Raw genomic sequence first — 23469 nt, 5'->3', positions numbered from 1 at the left:
TAATACTAAATAATATAGTGGCATAGTGAGGAAATCCAGCTACTTTGTCCTTGTTACAGCTATAGCAGTTACCCATAACATACTATTTTTAATTAAAAAAATAATCATAATAATTTTATAGAAATCACATTGCTCTAACCATGGTAATGAGATTAATCCTTGTCACTGCAAGTCCTAGATGACGCAAGTAAAAAATTACTGAGTGCACCTATAAATGTGCTGTAAACAATTTTATCTGTTCTGGAACTTCCACGAGTATTAGACACGCCACCCTTATTCCAAAACGCCACCCTCCAAAGGTACGGTTGAGATCGTCATCGAACCGTAAAGCAGTGCCTCTTCTCACCATTGTTAAAACACAACAGTAGCTAAATAGAGCCCTCAGCTAACAAATGTTATGTATCTGAATATAACATTAAACCTGAAAGTTCTACTTCAACTACTACACTAGGAGAAAGTGTAAAATGATTGACAGGCAGAAAGCACATCAAAGTCTTCTGATTGGCTGTGTTTGCTGTTAACAAAGTTTAGTGCTGTCACAGAGACCGATGATATATTTCAGGACACTCATTTCAGTGTTATTTTTCAGCGAGAAGGAATATTTCCCGCATACCATTCCATAAAAAAATCACTTATATCTTTAATCTTTTTTGTGAGTGAAGTTGTATGAGGCGACTGTCGGTTGATTAACTGTCATTTGGCGCCAATTATGAAAATAGGTGGAGCTAGTTGATATCAACGTTTGTGATCGCGAGATAAAATTGGTGATAATTCAATGTTTAATGACATCAAATAGCACTTGTATACATCTGTAGTGTAGTGTAGTTAATGGTACTTATACACTATTATTTGGTGCTATCTAGTGGTTTTCTAGAGAGTGGAAACATCCAGTTGGGATGTAAGGGGGTGAGTACTTAAGTAAAAGTGTGAGTAATAGTGAGTAATTGATCCTATGTAACTTCATTTGTTTAAATATGTGTATTAAAAAAAGATCTTTTGATTTGTTTCCCCTGTATCTAATTATGTGAATTATCGAATTGAATCATAAGGGTTGTAAATGTATCACCGATAAAAGTCCAATAAGTTCAACACGAGGAGATAGCGACAGCTAGCGTTATGTTATCACCAATGGAAATACTTCATTACTGAGACAATACAGTAAACACAATTAGACAATAATCAAAACAGCACTTTCAAATGGTTTAATTTGACCATGTCAAAACTCAGTTGGTGTACAGTACATCAGCCATACTTCACACATTACAAGATCATTTTCCAGGACTGGTGTTACATAAAGAAATCGCAGAGATGTTTCTCTACTTTGCTCAAATTGTATAATGCTTTAAGTGGTATAAACAACTGTCAAATACAATCCAAGAGTGTGGTTTAGCAGCATTGCTGACCCGCATGCAAGCTGGTAAATTCTACACAATACACACTAGGACCAAAACATTTAAAGCAATATCATTACCCTTAGTGCTTCTTAAAATGTATGGTGTTTTAATGTTATACTTTACAAAAACAACACAAAAAAAAAACTCTATTGTGAACACAGTACAGAATAACTTCTATAAGCATCTCTAGTTAAGAGGGTCTCATTCAACATCAACGTCATTAAAAAATAATAAAGCATCTATTTGTAAATATATATATATATATATATATATATATATATATATATATATATATATATATAATCACATTTACAAGTTCAAGTCAACTGACAATGAAATCAATTACAAATTCTTATGTTTCCTTTCTGTACAAATTCTCTTCTCACTGAGTAAATAGTACAAATAATATCCTTAATATGTGCCAATGACCAAACCCACAAACCAAATATAACAAAAAAAAGTACAAGCACAGAAAAAGAAATATTATAATGCTTACTTGTAGCATTATATTTATATAAAGGTCATCTAGTTTTATAGTTCTTTTATACACATCTTTTGAAAGCCATATATTTCTGAAAATGTGTCTTAACAATTTGATAACAATAAACACAAATACAATAATAGTCCATTTATTAGTACAAAGAATCTCACATTGTTCACAAAATTGTCTTGATATTAGCAGCGTGTTACTAAAAATTACTCATTTTAAGGACTGGATTCAAGCAATGTAAATCACATACATAATATAAATGGGGGGATAGGTACCTCTAGTGCAAAAAGCATTACAAAACGGAAAAGAAACAAAAAGAAAAAAAATCCTCTTAGAGGAGAAAGTCCGGTGAAACTGTGTGTTAGGATGAGGAGCCTTCATGAGATGTGGCTAAAATATGAATTATAAAAAATTAGACTTAATTAGAGTCAAATGTGTTCTCAGAAATGTTTAAATAAGGGTTAACCCCTAAAGAAATAAACAACACTTATGAAAAACATGATGCACACTAAAATTTTGCTGAGTGCACCACTGATACTAATGAATATTTTGAACATTTGATCTGAACCAACCTGTCAGGTCTCTGAATTTCCTTTTTGCTTCGGCTCTTTCCTCTGAGTCAAAGTACCACACAGTGATTGCATACCTGTGACACAAAACAAACGATTTAGCCTGATTCTGATAGCATCTTGAAATATTTGTATAATATAAAAGCAAATACATGCACATACCTCGTAGCGTATGATGGTTGCACTTCATGAGGGTTTCTTCGATCGGACCAGAAAAGCAGAAGTCGATCAAATAAGGGTTCGACATCGGCCACGTAAGATTTCCCTTCTGGAAAGATCCTTAGTATTCCCCCATGCTCCTACGAACATATAGTGACATTCGATCAATTATTAATGCAATGAATACTTCATAAATTACATTAAAAAAACATAACAGACTGAAGGTCTACCTTGGCATTCCAGTTTTTGTTCAGATAGTAAATACAAGTGACACAGCGACCGTCTGCATTAGGGTTATCTACATGTTTCACGTATCCAGCTCCATTTCCTGGATAACAAGCCACCATCGCCTGAAAGAGAAGACACATTAAACTTAGCTTGATAGATCTATTACATTACATCTATTACAAACTTATGCCAAACCAATATCTGGATAAAAAATTATTAATGACCTCTTTGGTATTAAAACATTTGGTAACATTTTACAATAAGGTTATATTGGTTAACATTTGTAAATGCATTAGGGATCATGAACTAACAATATTTTGTACAGCAGTAATTAATCTTTGTTAATGTTAGTTAATATAAATATCATTGTTCATTGTTAGTTCAGAGTGCATTAATAAATGTAAACATATCCGACTTTTGATTTTAAAAATATATTAAAATATGTTGAAATTAACATTAAACAAGATTAATAAATGTTGTAAAAGTATTGTTCATTGTTAGTAATGTAACTAATGTTACATTAAAGTAACTAATGTTGTTAACTAAAGGTAAAAAATTCAACTTTATTTAATTAGTTCATACCGCATACTAAATATTAGTTCATAATTCATACTAAGCCTTGCTACCAATCATATTACATTTCTGTTGTGTAATGTAAAAAAATGGCATTTCTCCTCATGAACAACTAAAAACAAGAACAAAGTTTACAAAAAGTTACAAAAAGTGCACTCTACGAAAACTACACTGAAAAAAATGTGTTTTTGCACACAGTTTTTCTAAGTAAATCTTTAAGGTATAAAGTTAAGTAAAATCTACTTAACTATATGACATTATATTGATTAAATTGAAATTAAAGTGAATTTAACTTAAACATTTTTGTTAATTCAGTAACATTTTCTTACAAATATGATATACATGGTGCTTAAACAGTAAATAAAAAATAAAAAATATTAGAACATGTCATTTTTGGAATTTTCCTAACAAACATATGTGTAATCATGTACTAAATGACATACTGAAAGCAACAACAAGGAAACTAAATGCATGCTAAGTGGTCTATGAAACAACATCACCCTGCATTACTGGCAATAGAAACAAGATATATAGTTGTGCACACAGACACAAAACACCATGACAATCAACAGATCATTTTTTTTTTTTTTTTTATCGTAAAAGGGTAATTTTGAGTAGAAAATGAACTTAAGACTGCACAAAAAAAAAGTTACCAAACGTAACAACAAAATTGATAAAAACGGTGTAAATAAACTTGCAAACAGTGAAACCATGCAAGCTCATTAATTATTCAAGCCCAGTGCAAGCTGGGAACACCAGCTTCAAAAAGTTAAGTAAAATTTACTTAATTTATTTACCAGTGAAATTTACTCAAATTAACAAAGAAATATGACAAGGTTTTCTATTTTAGGATTAATACATAATGACACATTGTAAAAATAACAAACAATCATTAATAATATTTACTTTTCATTTTTACTTGTTTGAAGGTAGAATTTACTTAATATTTTCAAGTTCATTCCTTAAACTAATTTATTCTATGTAGAAAGTACATTATCTTTTGTGGTATATTTACTTGACCACAGAATTGTTTTTTACTTTTATTTTATTTATTTTTTTTTCAATGTATAACCAGAACAATATTTGGCTATTAAGTTTTAGATGGTATATTCAATAATGGAAAAACTATGGGCTTTGTAATTGTTTTATTAAAAATGTTGTTTTATTGGGATGGAAATAGTCTGTTCACAGCTGTATCTTTGCCAGCTTTACTTTTGTAAAATCAGTAATTCTTTAATCTATTCACTATCCCAAGTGATAGGGGTCTCCCAATAGACCATTTTAGTGCCAAAAACTTCAACACAAAATCTGTATTTAAATTTATTTTGCTCAAATGTTTCCCATAAATTCAGATTTTGTCTAGAAGTAAAGTTCAACTCAGTAGATCCTAAAACACTTTCTAAAACTTTTCAGTTTCAGTTGCTTTATCCAGTTAGCTTTTAAACTTGGATAAAAACAACTCAAAAACACCTTTTAAAACTAAGTATCTGTGATTTGCAGAGGTTATTATGAAAGACATAAAAATAAAACATTAAGCTATGCCTAACAATTAGGCTAGTTTTTTCAAGCATTTCGAGTATTGAAGCATTTAGTAACTGATACAGACAATTAGGCACTTTTTTTCATTAGAAGAGTAATATTACCCACGAAGGTAGTATTCCTGAAATGATACCCAAATGGAGTCCAAAAATAGGATTAATCCCTATAAATCCCTATATAAAACCATTTCAACTTTGCAACATTTTTTTTTCAACAATGCAAACAACTAGATTCAACCATCAGTAGGTTTCTTCTCTATTTGAAATTAAACTCTATGGTATGTTAAGGAATTGTTAAACTTCACAGTTCTCGGTTCTTGGTACCACACATGCCTTTGCTGATAATAAAATATCAAAAACTAAATTTAAAAAAAGTTCACATGATAAATCAGCTCCATTCTGGAATGATTAATAATGCAGAATCTATCACATACTATCATAAATAAACAAAGCACTTCATTCTCTATATCCTCCCAGAAGACACCTGTCAACCCCTCCTCAACTCTCACGTACACACACACAATGGGGGAAACAGTCACTGGTGCCCATGTTTACATTTCTGTAGACAAGTCTTTATCATGATCACATTCCCACAATATGAGTGCACATGCAAGTTTGCCGTCATAGCGCAATGTAAACATGTAGCTGCACAGAGAGCAGGAGGAAGTGTGTGCGTGCATGCGTGTGTGCGTACTTGTGTAAAGAGAGCAGGCTTGGCCAGCAGCCAGCACAGCAAGGGTTTAATGACAGTGGTACGTGTTGAGCGTGAGTCTACAGCACCACAGTTTAACTCCAGCTCTGAATCACTTTACACTATCCAGAGCTCTGATTCAGCACACTTAGCCATTTACGCCCACATGTTTACAGTCAATATGAAAACATTTCAAAACACTAAAATAAGGAATGTTAATATTCTTTCTTTTTTTACTCTTTAATAAAAGAGAATATTTAAGGAAATTAATTGCACTAAAACAAATAGGTTTTTCGTCTTTGCGTAATCCTGTTTAATGCAGTTTATGCTTAATTGACTGTTTACTACTTTCTATACGATAAATGTCAGGACCATCATCACTTTTGTCACTGTTTATAAAAATTGTATTGTAACACTTTACGAAAAGGTTCTATATGTTAACATGTTGATGCATTAGGTGTCATGAACTAACAATAAACATTAATTGTGCAGCATTTATAAATCTTGGTTAATGTTACTTTCTATGTAAACTAATACATTTTGAATATTTGAAGTTGTGTACATTAGCATATGTTGATGCATTATGAACAGTAGTATATTTATAAATTAATATTATCCAAAGTCTTTCTAGCAAGTCAGTCCACTGTCTATTTCACAGGCTATTTCCAGTCATGTCAGTGCAGCTCCTATCTACTTGAATGGGGGGGACACCAAAAAATAAAATATGGTTGGTCAAGATTACGATCAAAGAACATATTTCAAATCAGCAATAAAATCTGATAATATTGGAATCATAAATTATGCTTCTTTACCTCATATTACGCTAAAACACACAATTTTCCCGGCTTGTTTAGCTAATGCACAAGCATGTTAGCGAGTTGGTTGACAGGCGACTGTCTGTATCTAAAAGTTGATTGGCTCTTTCACCTGTAAGGCAGAACTTCCTTTCTACATCTGTTGACCGTTGGGTGCTAGAGCTTCTTGGTTGGGTGTTCCAATTTCTCTCATTCATTTAAATAGAAGTGGACCATCTCTGCTAAATAGTCTCTGCATTAACCAAAATTAATAAATGCAGGCAAATAATAGTTCATAATGATACCTAATGCACCTATACTAATGTTAGCATATACAGCCTTATTATAAATTGTTAACAACTGTATAATGAAGAAATGTACGTCTGTAAGAAACTATGTTTGGGGGTGTAATAGTAGTAATAGTAATAAAAGTAGGAAACAGGTTTTGGGTTTGAATAGTAGCTAAAAAAAAATACTTTTTTTGCTTAATAGAAAACAGAGCCTATTCCTTTCAACACCAAGTACATTTTAGAGAATAAAATTCCCATTTCTGCCGCTGACCAGGGTGAAAGTGCCTCACTAACATCCTGTTGCTTCACTGGGCCTCCGGTTAACCCAGTGTACACTAGTGCAGTGAGGGGAGTCACGTACTGTTCACAAAAGCAGAAACTGAAAGCCTATCTTTGCTATTCATCACCAGACACAGTAAAGGCAGTGTGTGCCAAAACAATGCACTGTAACAGATGTAAACAAGGGCCAAACAAGGAAAAAACTAATGCTTAATGGGGTGAGAACCTGCATTCACCCAGATAAACAAGCATACACTGTATGTTGATTTTAAAAACACATAATAATAATCAACTAGATAGTAATATTCACAATTTATACGTATATCCTATTTAATTATATTGAGTACATTAATATCTAAAAAATAACTACATAAAAAAACATTACGTAACACTTTATAATAACTTTAAATAAAAAGTTGTCAAATATTATATAATATATGTCAGATCCAGTAGTTCATGTTCTGTACATGTATGTACATGTTTACAAAAATAGCCTTAATATGAAAATATATTAATTACATTTTATTTTTCCATTTCTAACTATATGAATATACACTTATGATGTTATGCATTATATATTAAATGTTTAAATACATTAAAATAGTACATTAGTAATGTCAAATGTGTATGTACTGTATATGAATCAAAGTTTCATTACATTTCTAACTATTTGAGTGTATATTAACAAATGACCTAGTGAACTAACTAACGATTATGACCTACATTTTTCATTTTCAGGAAATGTAACAAATAGTGTTACCAATTAATTATATTATTCATATACTTATGAAACTGACAATGCTTAGTTTTAAAGCTCTTGAAAGTGCACTGATGCTTAACTATCTATGGGAATGTACATTTGTGATGTGTTAAGGATTATATAAATGTAATCATGTTTATTAATGTACATTCAATCAGTTAGAAATGTCAAATATATATATATATATATATATATAAACGTTCACATTTGCAATCGACTTTAACTATTTTAATATACAATATATATGCATGTGACAATAAGGAAAAAGTAAGCAATTAATTCATTGTATAATTAACATTTATATAAAACTTTTCAGCTGATACATTCTCATTTTTAAACTCTTGAAAGTACACTGATGCGTAACTATGTATGTACTCCGAGGGATTATATAATGAAATAATGTCTATTAATGTACATTCAAATTAGAAATGTTAATGTAGGAATGAACGTCAAATCAGCGCTCTTTTATACAATCCAATTCTAACCATTAGAATATATTGTTACATCATAGAATTTATATATGAAACTTCAATGGAACATACTTCGTTTTAAAGCTCTTGAAAGAACATTGATGCTTACCTTTGATCTTGCTCGAATACTTTTGCCCAGTCGCTCGACGCATAGAGAAATGAGTTTGTCTATGAGCTGTAATAAGAAATTCACAGCCTCTGTTCCCTTTTCGGTCCCATTAACCCAGGCTATTTTGTCCCCTCTGATGTTTCTCCTGCAAACTCCACTGCTTCTCCCCGCCAGCTGGCCGTCGTTCAGTAGCCCGCAATAATGCATTCGTCTGACCTGACCCAAAACCATGTGTCCCACGATCTCCCCCAAAAAATGGTCCACGAAAAAGAAGCCTCGGTCCAACAGAGCGGGCACGACCTGCTCCAAAGCTAGTCTCTCCATCTGCGTGTCCAATGCTTGCTGAAGAAATGGCATATTAGCTTGAGCTTGATGCATTCAAATCATGAAAATGTTGTTTTTCAGAGTGATATCCAATGTCACAAGCTCGTCTTTAAAGACACGGTTAAATAATGCCACCTCCACTGAACAGAAGCTGTCAGTGGTATTCTGATGGCTTTTATTGGCGCTCTGAGTGGTGGTCCACGAGCGGAGCGCAGCGCAGCTTAAGCGCATGTGGAACGTGCAGAATGTGTGTCGCGCTTCAGTGGGCGGGTAACCCACATTCAGTTCACTTTAGTTCAACCATTGGGAGGCACACGTGGGTAGATAACATGTCCTTATGCAGCTGTAACTTGTCTTGCTCTAGGGGCCGTTTGGTGGCTCAAAAAGCCGATTCCTCAATTCAGTCGCATTCAAATTTTTTGAAAAACGTATTACGTTTTTTGTCTTACTTGATCTTTAACAATCGTTTAAATCAATTTTTAGAGGAATTCACATCTGACATGCAAATGGAAAACCGCCGCAGCAATCTCTTAAAAAATGATTTGACAAACCTCCGTATCCAGTCACAAACAACCAGTGTTGAGAAAAGCAACAGGTAACCCACTACGTGACAATACTGTGTACGTGATACTTTAGGTGTGGTGAGGACAAAAATTTACATTTGAATAATGAAAGTACCCATTGAAATGATAATACAGGGTGAGGCATTAAAACAAGAACCCTTTATTGAATTTAGACCTATCATTGCCATATTGAAGAAAAAAATACACACAAATAAATAAATACATTTTATTATTATTATTATTATTATTATTATTATTATTATTAAATGGCCTATGGAGGATTAATTGTGCCGTATGAATAAATAAATCTTTCATTAAAAGCATTTATATATATATATATATATATATATATATATATATATATGTGTGTGTGTGTGTGTGTGTGTGTGTGTGTGTGTGTGTGTGTGTGTATATATATATATGTTAGTATATCTTTAATAAATAAATCATGAAATAAAATAATATATAAAAAATAAATAAACATTTCCTTTGGACTTTGATGTATTTATTGACACATTTTATTTATTTCTTGACACTTATTATTTTTATTTAACACATATCATTTATTTATTTATTGAAAGATATATTGACATATTGATGCTTCTATTGAAAGATTTATTAATTAATAAAGCATGTTTGAAAGAAATAGTAAATTTATAAAAATAAAATACACAAATATAAAGTAGGCTAAATGAATTTAATAAAAACATTTATTAATCATTTAGTAAATTAAAAATACATAAACACAGGACTTAATTGTTTGAAATTTAAAATGCAAAAAAAATTCACATTTGGTCCTCGCACATCGTACACTGTACGTGACCAATTTAATACAACGTCCGTGCCGCTGAGCCCCGCCCATTTTATCCTTCTTGTTTCATGCTAAATGCCATTCTACCCGCTTCCTCTGTTTGTCTGAGTTCAACTCAACTGTGTTGATTTACATTAAAACCAGAGCCAATAACTACCCAGCAAAAAGGGTCAGCCCACAGCAAGAGGCACGAAACCGATCCCATCCCCTCCCATGCATGCTTTACATTATAAACATGATGAAGGACACATTTTGTAATTATGTAAATGAGGCTTGTTGCATGCATTTCAATGACTGCGTCTTCTAATTAGAGTACGTGACATTACACAGTGTAAGAAATCTTAGTTTATGAGCTCATCTTATGGCCATACCCGACCGCCATTGAGGAGATTACCAATCGCATGTACGCGCGCATCCAAACACAAGCCAAGTCCTCAAGTGTAACGCGGACGTTTTTCAAGAAGTGCATGCAGCACTTCTTAAATCATACACTTTATATAATCTATTGCAAAACATGGACTAAACAAAAATAACTCTTTCTTCACCATTTGTTGCCTATATGCTTCTGATCAACTTCTACATTTTAGATAGGCTACAGTACTTGATGCCACATGATGAATCGCTTGAGTTGCATTATTCGTCTTTTGTAATTCGTTTTTAAATGCATGCAAAGTATATAATAATGCATAATGTATTCCCAAAGAACACATAGTTTAGGCTTGTAATTTTTTGGATGCTTAAACTTTGCGTACGCCATAATACAAGAACTAAATGAAGCAAATACTGTAAATATGGTCTTTTTTTTTTTTTTTTTCTTATGTAAAGAATACGAGTAACTCATACTAACCTTATGCCTCCCTCTGATTTTGTACTTCTCCATTTTTCCGTCCGCGTGCGTGATGACTTTGTCCATTCTTGTCAAGAGAAAGCCGATGTTTTGACAGCAGCTTTCAGTGCCATCGACCCATGCGATCTTATCCCCTCTGATGGCTTGGCTTTTGCCAAGTTTTTGGCTCACTAACTGTCCATCTTGCATATTGCCACTCTGATGAATGCGTCTCACCTCCTGCAGCACGCGCTCGCTAATCCGGTCTCCCAGAAAATTATCTACGATACACAAACCGTATGAGTTTATGCACGGGACGATGTACTGTAAGACTAGTTTGTATGTACTTAGTCGCTTGTGATCTTTAGATTTTGCCCGGTTACTGCGGGGTCTCGTGAGCTCGCTGGGCAGAAGACCCTGGTTCTCCAAGTTCCCATGGTTTTCATCTTGACACCTGTTCTGCTGCCTCTGTCTACATTGATGTGGAGCTCTTCCTTGATAATAATTTGTGGTTAAAGTTGTTTGGTCTCCTGGGATCTGTTCTGTGGTCTGGTTTCCTCGATATTCTGCCATAGAATCGAGTAAAGCAGGAGCGCAATGCGCGCACTTGTCGTTACATGAGAGTATAATGAAAGTAGACTGAGCTATCTGAACACCATCACAAGTGTCAAACCCTAATTTAGAGCGCATACATGTCTGGACGGAAAATAAGTTAAGTGAGTCAAGTCAAGTCAAGTCATTTTTATTTGTATAGCGCCTTTCACAACACACATCGTTTCAAAGCAGCTTTACAGAAGATCATTCATTAACAGAAAATGAAACTGTCTGAAATGAAAAGAAAGTGAGACTGTTTTTTAAGGAAGATCATTAAAGCTTACACAAGCCCTAAAGTATTTGTATTTAAATTTGCACTATGTATGTGTGTATGGGTGTATATATATATATATTATTTTTTATTATTATCTCTATCTTGTTGCTGTATTGTATTGTTGTGCACTGGAAGCTCCTGTCACCAAAACAAATTCCCTTGTATGTGTAAGCATACTTGGCAATAAAGCTGATTCTGATACTGATTCTTCTGAAGAGCATGCATGTGGTTGACAGTTAGTCATAAATTATTATTTTTCATTATGCATTATGATTTTGTCATGCATTATGTCATGCATCAGATCAGTGTCAACATGTTATTAATAGATATGTGATCTGATCTTAAATATATGCTAAGCCGTCTTAAAATTATGTTGATAATAATAATAATAATAATAAAATATTACAGAACTTTTAAAGACACGTGAACTGATCTTAAAATATACATGAAGCATCTTAAAATGATGTTGATAATAATAACACAGTATTACAGAACTTTTAAAGATGATTTGTCTAACATAAAATAAGTCTGAGGCTACTAGTAAATTTATTTTAGCATTTTTCTAATTAATTCTAGAAATAATTCTATTATGAGGATATACTGTAACAGTTTGAATAAACAGTTGCAATTGAAAAATATAACTTATATTCAGAATTTATAGTATTAAATGTAAAAAAAAATTTAAAAAATAATGGCAAAAAGGTAAAAAATGAGACAGTAAAAAAAAAGTTAAGGGTCATGTAAGATACTTGGTTGGTTAATAAACTATTGTTAAAATTACTGTGAAAAACAATAATCTGCGGAACCCATCAGATTTTTATTATATTATTTTATGGAAAAAGTAATGTTTTTTTTATTTTAGTTCTGTGTTAAATTTTATATTGTTCAGTTAATTTTTATTGCATTATTTTAGTGTTATCCTAATGGTGCTTTGTGTTTGTGTGAAAGTAGTAGACCAAAGTTGGTTATTTATATTATTCCCTACCAGTGCTGGGTAAGTAAGTCAAAAAGTAATTCACTACAAATTGCTAATTAGTTCTCTAAATCTGTAATCCAATTCCTTTATCATTTACTTCTTCGGCAAGTAATTACATTGCTAATAACTTTCTTTTTAAGTTACTGTCTAAAACACTTTTCACAGAAAAGATAGGGCTTTTTTTTTTTTTTTTTTTTTGCCCAACAAATTCAAAATAATATATATACTGTGCATTCAGAAAGTATTCAGACCTCTTCATTTTTTTCACATTTTATGTTGCAGCCTTATGCTACACTCTACACTCCATACCCCATAATGACAAAGCAAAGCAAAAACCAGATTTTTGATAATTTAGCAAATTTATTACAAATAAAAAACTGAAATATCACATTGACATAAGTATTCAGACCCTTTGCTATGACACTTGAAATTTAGCTCAGGTACATCACATTTCTCTGGATCATCTTTGAGATGTTTCTACACTTTGATTGGAGTCCAACAGTGGCATATTCAACTGATTGGACATGATTTGGAAAGGCACACACACACACCTGTCTATATAAGGCCTCACAGCTGAAAATGCATTTCAGAGCAAAAACCAAGCCATGAGGTCAAAGGAACTGCCTGCAGAGCTCAGAGACAGGATTGTGTCAATGCACAGATCTGGGGCAGGCTACAAAAACTTTTGGCTGCATTGAAGGTTCCCCAGAGCACAGTGGCCTCCATCATTCTTAAATGGAAGAAGTTTGGAACAACCAGGACTCTTCCTAGAGCTGGCCGCCCGGGGGAGAAGGGCCTTGGTAAGAGAGGTGACCAAGAACCCGATGGACACTCTGGTTGAGCTCCAGAGATCATGTGGGGAGATGGGAGAAACTTGCAGAAGGGCAACCATCACTGCAACACTCCACCGATCTGGTCTTTATGGCAGAGTGGCCAGACGGAAACCTCTCCTCAGTGCAAGACATGAAAAAAAAAAAAAACACCTAAAGGTCTCTCAGACTGTGAGAAACAAGATTCTCTGGTCTGATGAAGTGAAGATTGAACTGTTTGGCTTCAAGTCCAAACGTCATGCCTGGAGGAAACCAGGCACCACTCATCACCTGTGCAATACCATCCCAACGGTGAAGCATGGTGGTGGTAGCATCATGCTGTGGGGGTGTTTTTCAGCTGCAGGTGTCACCGGTCCTGCTCGACCCACTCCGAGCGGGATTCGGACCGGCATAGGAGGCATTGGAGGCGGGCGCTAACAAGGAGGCTAAAGGTTACAGCCCCTAGTTTCAGTCACTAGTGTGCCTCTTGAGGCCAGTGGAGTGAGGTTTACACACTGCACAGCTACCTAAAAGCTGGCTACCGTTACACTCACCCCCCTAAACCTCACTCCCATCCAGGTCATGACACCACTGTCCTGTTTGACCCACTCTAAGTGGGATTTGAACTGGTGTTTCTGGTGTGGGAGGCAGACGTGCTAACAAGGAGGCTATATGCTACAGCCTCTAGTGTCAGTCGCTAGTGCACATCTTGAGACCAAGGGAGTGAGGTTTACACACTGCACAGCTACCTACCAACTGGCTACCATTACACAGGGACTCGGGGACTGGTCAGGGTTGAAGGAACGCTGAACGCAGCAAAATACAGAGATATCCTTAATGAAAACCTGGTCTAGAGCGCTCAGGACCTCAGACTGGCCTGAAGGTTCACCTTCCAACAGGACAATGACGCTAGGCACACAGCCAAGACAACGCAAGAGTGGTTTAGGGACAACTCTGTGAATGTCTTTGAGTGGCCCAGCCAGAGCCCGGACTTGAACCCAATCGAACATCTCTGGAGAGAGCTGAAAATGACTATCCACCGACAGTCCCCATCTGACCTGACAGAGCTTGAGAGGATCTGCAGAGAATAATGGCAGAAAATCCCCAAATCCAGTTGTGCAAAGCTTGTCGCATCATACCCAAAAAGACTTGAGGCTGTAATTGCTGCCAAAGGTGCTTCAACTAAGTACTGAGTTAAGGGTCTAAATACTTGTCAGTGTGATATTTCAGTTTTTACAACTTTACAATACATTTGTAAAGTTATCAAAAATCTGGTTTTTGCTTTGTCATTAGGGGTATGGAATGTAGATTGATGTGCAAAAAAATAAATAATTTAAAGCATTTAAGGTTGCAACATAACAAAATGTGAAAAAAATGAAGGGGTCTGAATACTTTCTGAATGCACTGTATCTCCTCCATTGTCATTCATTGTCGCATGCACGTCATACACTTGTTTCTCCCTTACAATGACTTGTTACAGAAGCGCATATGAACATAAATCTTTTTTTAAATTCTACATCAATAATACTGTTTTAGAAATGTATGATGTTGTGATGTATGATGAAATGAAGAGATGTTAATCATAATTTGTATTTTTCTGCAGCATAATGCATAGGGGGATAAATCTGTTCTACTGTGCTTCTGAATTGGCTTTAAGCACACCATGAATTGCACACTGATTTGCTAAAAATAGCACAGAAATAATTAAGGCAATATCACAGACGTGACGTTTGTGCTGAGCTGAACCAAACGACATCTGACATCATCAGAGGGTATAACAAGATACACAATACACTATAAAATATGATGTCAATTCTGTAAATGAATACATATATTGGAAAACATGTATTACAAAATTACCTCCACCCTCATGTTTTCCATGGGTAAGTAGGGGTACATTGCATAAATGGCAACTTATAATGTGTTTAGACTTTTAATATTAAAATATTTTGATTTTAAATACAATGCATGCAGACAAGCTTGCACCGGATTGTGGTGGAATCAGACAATGTGTTTCTTTATGTGTGTTAATCTAAGAGGTCAGCGTTCCATATAAGGTGAGATGGGTGTGTATGTGTACCAACACTTTCCTAAGCATCCAAAGGCGGCAGCTTTGCCCAATGAAGCTAATTAGAATTGCAACTCTGGCAAGACATTCGATTTGATCTATATCTAAAGTGCAAACTCCAGGCACCCACGAGAGCGTACGTGAGAACACCCTCATCCTGTAGTTTAAAGTGTAACCAGCTGCTATTTTCATTTTGAGTGCATGCCAATGATATGAATCTGAGAACTGGACTTGATATCATTGGCTGCTTTGTATAGGCTGACTGTAATGCTTTGACCTATAGCTGAATCTCCAGCACACTGTAAAATCTAATTGGTTGATCTTATACTTTAAGGCAATCAGTTTGCATCCTTTTTCTAAGTAAACATACTTATTTGGCTCAAGTAAACTTAATTTTTGAGGTAACATTAAATAGTTACAAGTAAACAACTTATCTGTGATAAAAGTATCGTTCTTTTATTGAATTATTTAAATTGGGTTATAGCACATCTTAAACAGTATAAAGAGAAATTATGATTGCAATCTAATCTATGTTATCTATATTGGATTGTCATCAGTACTTCTAAGTGCACATAAATCTGCGCTTCTGTAAAACAAAATTGAGTAAAGAAGAACAGCTTAAATTTAACAGGCTCCAAGTTCACCTGAGGTAACACTAATCACCCTAATGGTGACTTCACAAAAATCTCAACTAGCAACCAGCTACAACAAAACAACAACAACAGTCATTAGAATTAAAACTTAAAAAAAAAAAAAAAAAAAACATTCTATATAAGTTCCCTTTGTTTTGACCAAACATACATAATTTATTCAAGTGCAAAGGTTTATGGGTGTTCCTCACAACTGCAATTTTGTACTTGATCATTTTGAATTAGTAGTACTCGAAGTAAAAGTTTGAAGAACGTATATATTTGAGTTATGATTCCAAAATGTGACATTTCAAGTACTGTTTAATTAGGACCACTTAAATGTTTTTATTAATGACAACTTTAGGATTTATAGAGTAACGGTAACTTAATTCAAACTAGTAAGAATTGTAAAAAAATTAAGCTTGAATAAACTTTTTTATTCAATATCAATCTTGAATATTAACTTTTTTGAGACCATTAGTATTTACAGTGCAATTATAGCAAAATCATGAATGGTTTAAATTGATCTGAAAAAAAAAAAAAAAAAACATCCTAAAATCTGTTTAAGATAAACACTGTAATGTGTAATCCAACTCAACAAAACACTAGTTTTAAAGTAGCAATTGGCTCTTAGCATTGCTTGGCTGTTTTATGTTGTTAACTGATCTACTCTAAGTGATAAACATTCGTCAACTATGATATACACCAATCAGTCACAACATTAAAACCACCTGCCTAAAATTGTGTAGGTCCCCCTCGTGCCGCCAAAACAGTGCTAACCCGCATCTCAGAATAGCATTTGTGGTAAAAAAGAATAACATCTCTCAGAATATTATTTTGAGATGCAGGTTGGCACTGTTTTGGCGGCACGAGGGGGACCTACAGAATATTAGGCAGGTGCTTTTAATGTTGTGGCTGATCGGTGTATAGTTTGTTTAGACATGTGGTCACCAAACATGCATTTATATGGAGTCTATAACCACACCTACCCACTGCTTTGTTGTCCCAGTTTATAACAAATATGTTTTAAATAAGTAATAGTTAAATTAACATAAAACTAGGGGAGACCAGGAGCAATTTAAACTTTTTTATTTTAAATGAACATAACTCACAATTCAACTGCCATCTTTTGGTATAAGCAACATATTTGTTCCAATAGTGATAGTATCATTAAAATATTTACATTGAGAAAAACTTGGACATGACATTGAGTTTAATACAAAGTCAAAGTGTTACAGACACGTTACAGAGGTGAATTAGTTGGAGAAAAAAAAAAAGGACAAAACAATATCAAATGGAACAAAACGTGGGTTAAATTTCCAAGTCGATTAAAGAAAGGAATTCTTTAACAATATTTTTCTGGTTTACGAACACAAAAGCAGATTCTGGTTTATGACCTGACCTGAAGTATCAACATAGGCATCACAAAGATAATTATTTACCGCATGACTCACAGTGCTGATAAAAATAGGTTTCCAGTGGTGACAGAAACCGTATCAATAATTCATCATTCCATTATGGCAAACCAAGTGATTTAGGTCAGCCAAAATAAATCTCTATACAACTTTACAAATATGTATACAATTAAATATACACATTTATATCAAAATATATTCATCATCTGAAGAAACCATGAAAGAAAACTGAAGCATTATTCAAAAATAAAAAATAATAAATTCATGCTCTATATAAAAGGATTTCATTAAAGACAGGGCAGCATGTGTGCATTTCCAGTTGCAGACGGATCACTTATATAGCCACACATACAAGACAATAAGACAGTTTTGTCACACTCAACAACTTTGTTCACCCACAACATACACATCTGTCCTTGTCTGCAGTGAGTTCTAGAGCAGTTCATTTTCCCAGCCACTAGAGGGAGGTCGAAAGCATCCTGATGATTACTGTAGATGACGTCACTGGACCACTTCAAAATAGTGTAATATAGCCATTATGTGCTGGGGCATGAACACATAACCTGTGTAGACTGCCATCGCTGCCACTGTGATGAGCAGAGAATCTGTCGTTCTTATTAAGGAAACTGTCTTTAGGGAAAACATGAGTCGCATCATACACTGATCAGCCACAATATTAAAACCACTTGCTTAATATTGTGTAGGTTCCCCACGTGTCGCCAAAACAGCGCCAACTCGCATCACAGAATAGCATTCTGAGATGCTATTCTTCTCACCACAATTGTACAGAGCGGTTATCTGAGTTACCGTAGACTTTGTCAGTTCAAACCAATCTGGCCATTCTCTGTTGACCTCTCTCATCAACAAGGCATTTCCATCCACAGAACTGCCGCTCAATGGATGTTTTTTATTTTTGGAACCATTCGGAGTAAATTTTAGAGACTGTTGTGCGTGAAAATCCCAGGAGATCAGCAGTTACAGAAATATTCAAACCAGCCCGTCTGGCACCAACAATCATGCCACGGTCTAAACCACTGAGATCACATTTTTTTCCCCCCATTCTGATGGTTGATGTGAACATTAACTGAAGCTCCTGACCCATATCTGCATGATTTTATACACTGCTGCCACACAATTGGCTGATAAGATAATCACATGGATGATTGTTGGTGCTGGACGGGCTGGTTTGAGTATTTCTGTAACTGCTGATCTCCTGGCGCTGTTTTAGCGGCACGAGGGGGACATACACAATATTAGGCAGGTGATTTAATGTTGTGGCTGATCGGTGTATATACAAAACACACTTATATTTAAGATACATTATCTTAAAGCATCTTATTTGTTGCTTCTCAAGTAAATGTATCTTGTTTTAAGGATTTTTAGACCATTTTAAAAGGAAAACAAGACAAAAACACTTGATAACAATAGGATTTTTTGCAGTAAATTTCTTTACTCAGTTAAACTTAATAAAAAGTATTTTATTTTCCTTTAATTCAGTGAATGTCATTTTGAGGTATTTTTAAAAGATGACTGTCCACTTTATTGTTAGTAAGCATGTTTAATACAACCTTTTAAGTCGAGGCACAAGCTGAATAGTCGGTTAAGAGATAATGATTAATCGTTCCAATAATCGTTAGATTAGTCAATTATCAAAATAGTCGTTAGTTGCAGCCCTACTATCTGGTCCAACTTGAACACACACTACAGTCAAAAGTTTGGACACCCTTTTTTTTTTTTCCCTTTCTCTCCCAATTTCTCCCCAATTTGGAATTCCCAATGTGCTCTAAGTCCTCGCGGTGGCCAATCTGGGTTGCACTGAGACACTTACAATGGTAGTGAATGGGGCCAATCCGTAAACATTTAAAAAGGGTTTTAAAGGTACAGCCACAAGATGAAAACAATACGAGTGTTAACATGATTTTGGTATGATAAAATAGCTTATTAACATATCCTTTTCTGTGTAAAGTTATATCAGAGACTATTTAGCAGAGACAGGCCACTTCTATTTAAATTAATGGGATAAATTTGAATGCTCAACCAAGAAGCTCTAGCGCCCAAAAGTCAATGGATGTTGCCTTACAGGTAAAAGAGCCAATCACCTTTTAGATACAGACATCGCCTGTCCATAGAGCGCAACAGTGACCGCCCACTTTTTCAGCCGTCTGGGTCCTGGAAGTATTTTCCCCATTCATTTCATCCATAGACTTTTAATAAAATCTTTCCTAAAAGAGTTGTGAGCCGTGAACCAACCAACCAGCTCCGAGATGAATCACAACATCACAAACTTTGTTTTGAGGCAAAAAAGTATTTGAAAATCGGACAAAGGTACAAGGCTGTGTACTTATCGTGTTTCATGAGGGCACAGACTGCAATCCCATGAAGCATTGCGAATGATGTCATTGAATAAAAAATGATGGGAATATATAAAACTATTGATTTTAGGTTGTTGATTATAAGTATAGAAACAATATTTTTACGTTTATTGCAAAATATCCCGATATATAAATAGTTTATATATTGCAAAGTTTAAGAGTGAAGGGAGACCGACTCGATTACATCATTCACAGTGCATCATGGGAGTGGGCGGTCACTCCGAGGCATGTTTTGCCATTTTTTGTTGCCCACGGTTCTCTGATTGGTGGATCTTTCTCTGATGTACCATGGGTAATGTAGTTGCATGAATTCCGCTATCAAACACAATTTTTAAACAATGAAGTTCAGATAACATGGACGGATGGCTTCAACGGAAGCATACACCATCGATGAACAACCTCGTTGCTCACAGTAGGTCTGTCTTTAATGTTTTATAAGTTATCGTTGAAAATCAATTCGTCTATGGGATAAATGAATGGGATTTTTACTTCCGGAACCAGACTTTTGCGCTCTATAAACTCGCTAACACGCATGCACATTCGCTATACAAGCCGGAAAAATTGTGTTTTAGTGTAATATGAGGTCAAGCAGCACAATTTATGATTCCAATATTATCAGATTTCACTGCTGATTTGAAATATGTTCCTTGATCGTAATCTTGACCGACCGTTTTTTAGATTTACCACCATTCAAGTAGATAGGAGCTGCACTGGCATGACTGGAAATAGCCTCCCGAGAGTGTTCCAAAGATGGCCGACAGTGGGCTGACTTGCTAGAAAGACTTTGATTATGTCCAGTTTTACAACTTCGTTCATTGCCATGTCGACGCAATGCCGTAAACCCTTTCATCGACGATTCAAAATCTCTTTAGCTTTAATAATAGATGAGTTTTAACAGAAGAATTAATGTAAGTGCTTTTATAAAATTATAAGCTTCAAAATGTCTGCCTTTAAATCGTACAAAAAAAAAAAAAAAATGGCCCCATTCATTTCTTTTGTAAGTACCTCACTGTAACCTCGATTTCAGCAAGTTTTTTGATGTTATCAAGATTATGCCACAAATGCTGTTGACTCCCTAGTGGAAAAACCAGCTTAAGCTGGTAGCTGTGTTTTGGAACATGGTAGCTGGTGGTTTAAGCTGGTCGAAGCTGGTTATTAGCTGGTTGACCAGCTACCATCTACCAAAAACCAGCTTATGGTAGCTGGTCCAATCTGGTCTCCCAGCATGGACCAGCTAATGACTATCTTTGACCTGCTCATGACCTGCTTCGACCAGTTTATGACCAGCAACCATCTTCCAAAAACCAGCTTGAGCTGGTATGACCAGCTGGTAGCTAGTCCAAGCTGGTCTCCCAGCATGGACCAGCTAATGACCATCTTGGACCTGCTCATGACCAGCTTCGACCAATTTATGACCAGCTAACATCTTCCAAAAACCAGCTTTAGCTGGTCCAAGCTGGTCTCCCAGCATGGACCAACTAATGCCCATCTTGGACCAGCTCATGACCAGCTTAAACCACCCACCATGTTCCAAAACACAGCTACCAGCTTGTAACATTTAAAGGAATATTCCATGTTTAAAACATGTTCAAACATGAATTAAACATGGAATATTCCTTTAAATGTTACACCCACATGAAATGCGTACTATGACTCACTCAGCTCAAACACTACCACTAAATAAGAACCCTCTGAATTCACATGCACTTATTAATACAAATGGAATTTAAACGAGAAATTGACACTTATCAGCTATTAAATAAGCAGATATATTGTTTTTAAAACACATCAAAATTGTACACCCACTTTTTTTTTTTTTTTTTTTTTTTTAGCGTCGGGCGTTTGTCGGCAACCAAAACACAGTTAATACATTATTTTTCATTTGTAGAAAATAAAACGTGTGTCTCTGTCTTACCAATTTCGTAAATCACAAGTAAACATTTGAATAGTAATAAAACTACATGGATTAAATCAGCCTAATACATTGCTTGAGAATGAGAAAACATCTCAAATATTGCGTCTAAAACAAAACCTCTATATTTTATCGCAAAAGGATACTGAAGACAGTTCTCTCCCACGGTTCCAACATATAAAGCGCTGTTACGAGCAGATATTGGTAATAAAACCACGATAATTGTTTCCAAGCATCTCCAAACGCCATGTTTACACTCCGCTCGTGTTGGTCTCTCCGCTCCCTTCCGGTTGATCATCCGATAGCGCTGATTGGTGGATCGAGACTGAAACAAAATAAAAGTCCCACCACAGAAGTGGGTAGTTTGACTTTTTTTTATTTTTTATTATCAAGATTAAGACTTCAGGTTACAATTTTTATTAAGTGTAAATAATAGTGTATATTTCAGGTGCTAAAGGTTTGGGTTTCTTTCACTAGTTTATTTCAAAAGTTACTATGGTGACAAATTTAATTTCGTAAGAACTAATATTTTATAGGGGGCATGAAGTCATGTATGATAATTAAAGAATTAGCAAAATGCTGTTTTAAATTGTTTTAGATTGCATATAGCATGTCACATCACAGGATGTCTGCAGCTTCCCAAAACTATTAACGGACACTTTTCACACATCCACGAAAGCGAAGTCGTCATAGTTGGCTAAACTTGAATGCCAGTAAATGGGAGACTAAAGCAAATTAAATTTTTTGCTTACCCGTTTGCTCCAACAGCAAAAGAAAAAAAATCAATGATTACACTTTCACAGCTTTGAAAAAAAAAGATAAAAATATAGAGCGCTGGATAACAGCAGTAAGAGAGAAATAGGCCAAATTTTCTCATTCCCTCAGCAGTGTGTTAGAAGCCTCATTGCATCTGTGGTAACTGATTTTTTTTTAAACTCATACCAGGGTGATGTAATACAAAGTACAGTGTTATAAATTTACATGAAATATTTGTAAAAATATGGGTCCATTGTCAAGGACCCCCACCCCCAACTCTAGTCGCCATTTGATTTTGTACAAAATACAAAATAAAAGTCTCCCACCGCCATTGAAAAATACTGAACTCAACAGGTTAAAGGATCTTTAAAGGTGCACTCAGTAATTTTTTCCTCATTAAAAACAGTCAAACTCCTAAAGACATGAATTGTAATTTTGCAATATATGTAGGAAATCATGAGCACTCACATTAAAATGAAGACTCCAGTCATATCAGTAACCTTATAAAAGCTGTTTTAATCTACATGGAGAGGGTCCGCACATGGGGGCTGCCATGTTAGAATCAAATGACCAGCTGAATACTACTCGCCTAATCTCAGTAAAGGCGTTGTTTTCACTTTCACTCATCAATTAAAGTAATCATGGCTGACTGTGAATACTAAATTTCTACAATGTCATCTGAAACTGAAAACTACTGATTTTAAATGATGCTGCATCCAAGCCGCTAGGTGTCAGTGTAAGTCCAAGATGACACAAAGACAAAAGTAACTGAGTGCACCTTTAAGAAAATAATATT

At 34.9% G+C, this 23469-nt stretch overlaps 2 protein-coding genes across 3 annotated transcripts; both read right to left on the bottom strand.

Moving 5' to 3' along the window:
• Window positions 1-1187: 1187 nt before the first annotated feature.
• LOC127455501 (prolyl hydroxylase EGLN3-like) lies at window positions 1188-11659 on the bottom strand. Of its 2 annotated transcripts, none has more exons than XM_051723453.1 (5): window positions 10890-11659; window positions 2843-2962; window positions 2616-2752; window positions 2457-2530; window positions 1188-2274 (listed from the first exon to the last, which is right to left on the bottom strand). In XM_051723453.1, exons 1-5 carry the CDS (start codon window positions 11556-11558, stop codon window positions 2246-2248), a joined length of 1029 nt encoding a protein of 342 aa, XP_051579413.1. In that variant the 5' UTR covers window positions 11559-11659; the 3' UTR covers window positions 1188-2245. The 2 variants fall into 2 exon arrangements, with proteins under 2 accessions (XP_051579413.1, XP_051579414.1); XM_051723454.1 differs by lacking the exon at window positions 10890-11659 and adding an exon at window positions 8345-8914.
• A 5632-nt stretch (window positions 11660-17291) lies between these two features.
• On the bottom strand, window positions 17292-22304 carry sptssa (serine palmitoyltransferase, small subunit A). Its single transcript, XM_051723461.1, has 2 exons — window positions 22064-22304; window positions 17292-18238 (listed from the first exon to the last, which is right to left on the bottom strand). Exons 1-2 carry the CDS (start codon window positions 22164-22166, stop codon window positions 18135-18137), a joined length of 207 nt encoding a protein of 68 aa, XP_051579421.1. The 5' UTR covers window positions 22167-22304; the 3' UTR covers window positions 17292-18134.
• Between the last annotated feature and the right edge of the window lie 1165 nt (window positions 22305-23469).

Source organism: Myxocyprinus asiaticus, chromosome 17 (assembly GCF_019703515.2).
Source record: "Myxocyprinus asiaticus isolate MX2 ecotype Aquarium Trade chromosome 17, UBuf_Myxa_2, whole genome shotgun sequence".
In the NCBI taxonomy this organism is placed as follows: Eukaryota; Metazoa; Chordata; class Actinopteri; order Cypriniformes; family Catostomidae; genus Myxocyprinus; species Myxocyprinus asiaticus.
Note: the sequence above shows the minus strand (reverse complement) of the source record. Positions and strands in the feature narration are given on the sequence as shown.